The following is a 3,865-nucleotide window of genomic DNA, read 5'->3' on the forward strand; positions in this document are numbered from 1 at the left end:
CGCCGTTTAAATGCCGAGAGCTCGCTTGGCCACAGGGTCCACCAGCCCTCCTGCTCCCCCTCCTCCTCCTCCTCCCCGTCCTCCTCCCCCATCCACTCCACGTTCCACTCTTCCTCCTCCTCTGTCACTTCTTCCCACCCTTCCTCCCTCCCTCCCTCCTCCCACCGCTGAGGGACGGCCGTTGGGCTATATTGCAACCGTTGCGAGTAACGGACCGCCGCCAGGGCCTGCCCCATCGCATCCGCAAAACGGATGCCCTTTTTGCCGTTGCTGGACGGGGAGCATGAGAGGCCGGGGGAGGGAGGGAGGAAGGCGCTTTGCTTCCGTAGGATGGAGGAGGAGGAGGAGGAGGAGGAGAGGGAGGAGGAGGGCGTGCTCCGAGCCATGCTCTCGGCGAGCCACAGGGGGGAGGCCTGGTCGTCCAGGTCCAAACGGGCCACGGCTTGGAGGGTTTTCCTCTCCCTGCTCGCTTTCTCTTCCCCTTCTCTCCCTTCCTTCCCTCCCTCCCGGCTGGGGGGGAGGCGACGCTGCACCTCCGTCGAGACCTGAATCGACCCCTCCTCTTCCCCCTTTTCTGCGGCCCCATCCGCCTGCCGCAACGGCCGCGGAGCGTCTCCTCGTCTTCCCTCCTCCTCCTCCTCCTCCCCTTCCCTCTGGCCGTGCTGCCTCTGCGATGGCCTTTGCCCGTACCGCGCCTCGCCTGCACCCCCTCGCCCTTCCTCCTCCTCCTTCCCCCCTTCCTCTCCCTGCTGCCGGAGAGGCGGCTGCTGGCTCCGCAGTGGACATGCGGCCCCGGTTATGGACGTCTCCATTGGATCCTGGCTCGTCGCACGGAAGCAGGCTACCTTGTCCTCTTTGCCATGCCTGTCAGAGGGAGTTTCAGGGCCGTCCCCCTGCTCGCCTGTCACTGAGAGCCTGCGCCCCACGGGCATCTCCTCATGGGACGCCACGTGCGGGCTCTTCCTGCCCCCACCTCCCTGTTTCCACGGGCTTATAACCACCTCCCGCACCACCCCCGACGCCGTGGCGGCACCGGGAACAAGGCTGGGGCTTTTCTCCGAGGCGGGGTCGAAGCCAGGACTCCTGCTGTGACTGCTCCGATGAACTCTAAAACAGAGGTGGTCGTAGGCAGGAAAGCTAGCGTCCACAACTTCTGCACACCCGTCGTTTCCGCAGCCCTTGTACGCGACAGGTGGTGGATCCAGCCCGTCTGGGATCGACAGGTCATCCAAGATCTGGGTGCAAGGAGGTGGGGGACTCGTCGCGTCAAAGCCAATGTCTGCCACGCGGCGCAGGGTAATGACAGAACAGAGAATGATCCACCTCACCCAGGAAATCAAGCACGCGTAAAAACACCCGGGCGGATCCAAGGAGTGTGGTACTCCTTGAAAATTTCCCAAAATAGATGCCATCCCGGCTCTGTGCTCCAACACCCTCATATCAAGGCTTACCGTGGCAGGGCTTGTAGTCGCGGCCCGATCTATTACCAGAGCCCCTTGCTCAAAGTTTTCAAGCTCTAGAGACTGCCTAATGCAAGATATGGACGCCATGACCTCACGGAAAGCGCCCACTCGCTTCCCTGTTTCGATGGTCGAAAACTAATGCGTATTGAAATTACACACGAAACATATACTGGGCCCGAACTATTCCGTTCCACAAAAAGTGCCTCTGCAGCATTTAGATAACAGCCCTGTCATATTTCCATGCCCGTGCGTGGTGCCACAGGTATAAATGCTTGCATTTTGCCAGTGCCCACGTGGACCAAATATTGGCTTCCCTCTTTCGAATGCCCGGCGTTCGGAGAAATAAAACCGAGGGCCCATGCGTGCGGCCTTCAGTGCAAGTGAAGCCAAGGCAGTTGAAGGGACCGAGAGCATGCACAGATAAGAGAGTGCTACGCACGGGGAGGGCATGATCAGCGTGTCGTGCTGCACGTCTCCGGGGTTTGGCGTCTACTTCGCGCAGGGTCACGTGGGAGGACGTCGAAGTCGCGCTTTAAGCGAATAAGGACGAGCATTCCGTGGGGTGGTGACTCAAGCGACGATTATGAGGTGGCAAGCCAAGGCCGGAAGCAAAGCCCAAAATTTTGGTCTCAGGTACCCGACCAGCTCCTCTTTTGACACGAGTCCACCACGCGTCCATGTGAAAAGGTCCTCAAGTGCATGCTAGTGTGTTCGACACGATCGACACCTCGGTACCCGAGGTTTCAATGCAAGGTAAAAATTGCGCGAAATATTTTTTTTTCCTTTTTCCGGCGAAAAAGAAAGTGTCGTCTTTCCCCTCACTCGTTACGACCTCATGACCGGACAAGTCTCGATCATGCAGATGGCTCCTCCCTTCCACACGGATCTTCATGCCACAAAATTGAAGTATACGAGCTGGATGTGTTACTCTCTTCATCGCTTCGGAAATCATGATATGGTGTGTGTTGATGAGCGCATTTACCGAGTATCATCAGTTAAAATCTTGAAGTCAGAAACAAGCCTTGCTGGCATCACAAATATGAGGACATGCTTACCTTACTCTTGCTATGAATGGACAGACAGGGTCAGCCCAAAGTCGAGGGCTGAATGCTTCGGGTGTTGCCTTTCATCAGTTTTATCACCCTGGTGGCTGTTGTCAAAGCAAACACGTTTCACGAAGATGTATGGTACCCCACCCACCGCGCTCTTCTGGACGACATGACCATCCCGAACATCGGCCTCAAGCCCCACCTGCGAGGTGTAAGTACTCATTCATCCTGGTGATGGCTTGTCTCAAAGCTTCCACAAAGCTTTGGGACTCCTTGTCCACCTGATATATGTGATCAATTACCGCCGCGGCCGTACGCTCCTCACGATGAGGCACTCCCCGCAACTTTTCTCACCATCCGTGCCCATCCCTTGTCACCCTCCCCTCTGTGCAGCGAAGCCTCATCAACGTCGACGACGTTCAAGGCGGGGATGGACCCTTCCCAGACCCCCCCCCTCTCCTGGGAGAACCTTCCTTGCCGGCCGTGGACGAGGAGGAGGACCTCAACGGGGTGCCCCTCGGGAACCCGCGCAGGCCCGGGAGTGGAGGGTCGCATCAGGGCTAGGTTGCAGCGGAGAGGAGCGATACGTCTGGCAGTGAGCAGGGACGGGCGACAGTGGGAGTCTGTCGTGGGGTAGGCCCGCGTCGTCTCGAATTCAGGTGTCCTATTGCTTTTTCATGTGTCTCATACCATGCAGGCGGCTCCTCGCTCGTCCTTTGCAGAGGTGGATTTTAACCACGGCCGACAGCTCGCTTACAGGCGGCCGAAACCGCTCGTTGGGTCTGGCAGTAAGGGGGAGCTCTCTCGAAGACGACCCTCCCGGAGGACTCTCGCGGACCTGAGACTTGTCGATACACGAAAATTTGACGAATACCACTGAATTACATGTAAATGGAGTGATGTGAGCTCACGTGTGTACAGCAGTGGCGAACGTATTTGTCCCCGGGACCATCCGGATTGAAGAGGGAAGCTCGCAGAAGGAAAGGTTATCAGACACGGCGTGCCAGCAGTGTTCTGGGAGTCGGCGTGTTCGATCACAAAGAATTTAGACAGGGCGGTGCATCTCTTTCGGTCACGAGCGTCAGGGTTGCATTGAGTTTTCATTTTCATAAATTTGACGTCGACCTGAGCGTCCAGACGGCCTCTGCCTGCGTATTCATCCACCTAGACCCTTTGCACAGCTCTCGCGTTGCACTATTGGTACAATACAATCGATTCACTCCCCGCGCTCGCACGAATCTCGGCCACCACAACGGCAAACTCCACAAGGTCACGCGCCTCTGCCATTGCCTCAAGCCCTTTCTACATCCTCCCCTTTCCCCCCCATCGTTACGTGTATTACAAGCAAGCGTT

At 57.5% G+C, this 3,865-nt stretch overlaps 1 protein-coding gene across 1 annotated transcript; it reads left to right on the forward strand.

Annotated features, from left to right (window-relative positions):
• The first annotated feature begins 2,538 nt into the window (after positions 1-2,538).
• On the forward strand, positions 2,539-3,576 carry NGA_0205202 (uncharacterized protein). The gene is made up of 2 exons (XM_005854732.1): positions 2,539-2,723; positions 2,906-3,576. The coding sequence occupies exons 1-2, from the start codon at positions 2,571-2,573 to the stop codon at positions 3,074-3,076; spliced, it is 324 nt and encodes a 107-aa protein (XP_005854794.1). The 5' UTR covers positions 2,539-2,570; the 3' UTR covers positions 3,077-3,576.
• Positions 3,577-3,865: the final 289 nt, after the last annotated feature.

This window comes from Nannochloropsis gaditana, assembly GCF_000240725.1.
Source record: "Nannochloropsis gaditana CCMP526 unplaced genomic scaffold scaffold403, whole genome shotgun sequence".
Taxonomy (NCBI): Eukaryota; class Eustigmatophyceae; order Eustigmatales; family Monodopsidaceae; genus Microchloropsis; species Microchloropsis gaditana.

Coding starts and splice junctions, on each gene's coding strand:
- NGA_0205202 (XM_005854732.1), top strand. CDS start 2,571: ATGCTTCGGGTGTTGCCTTTCATCAGTTTTATCACCCTGGTGGCTGTT. Junction 2,724..2,905: donor TCAAGCCCCACCTGCGAGGT/GTAAGTACTCAT, acceptor CCCTCTGTGCAG/CGAAGCCTCATCAACGTCGA.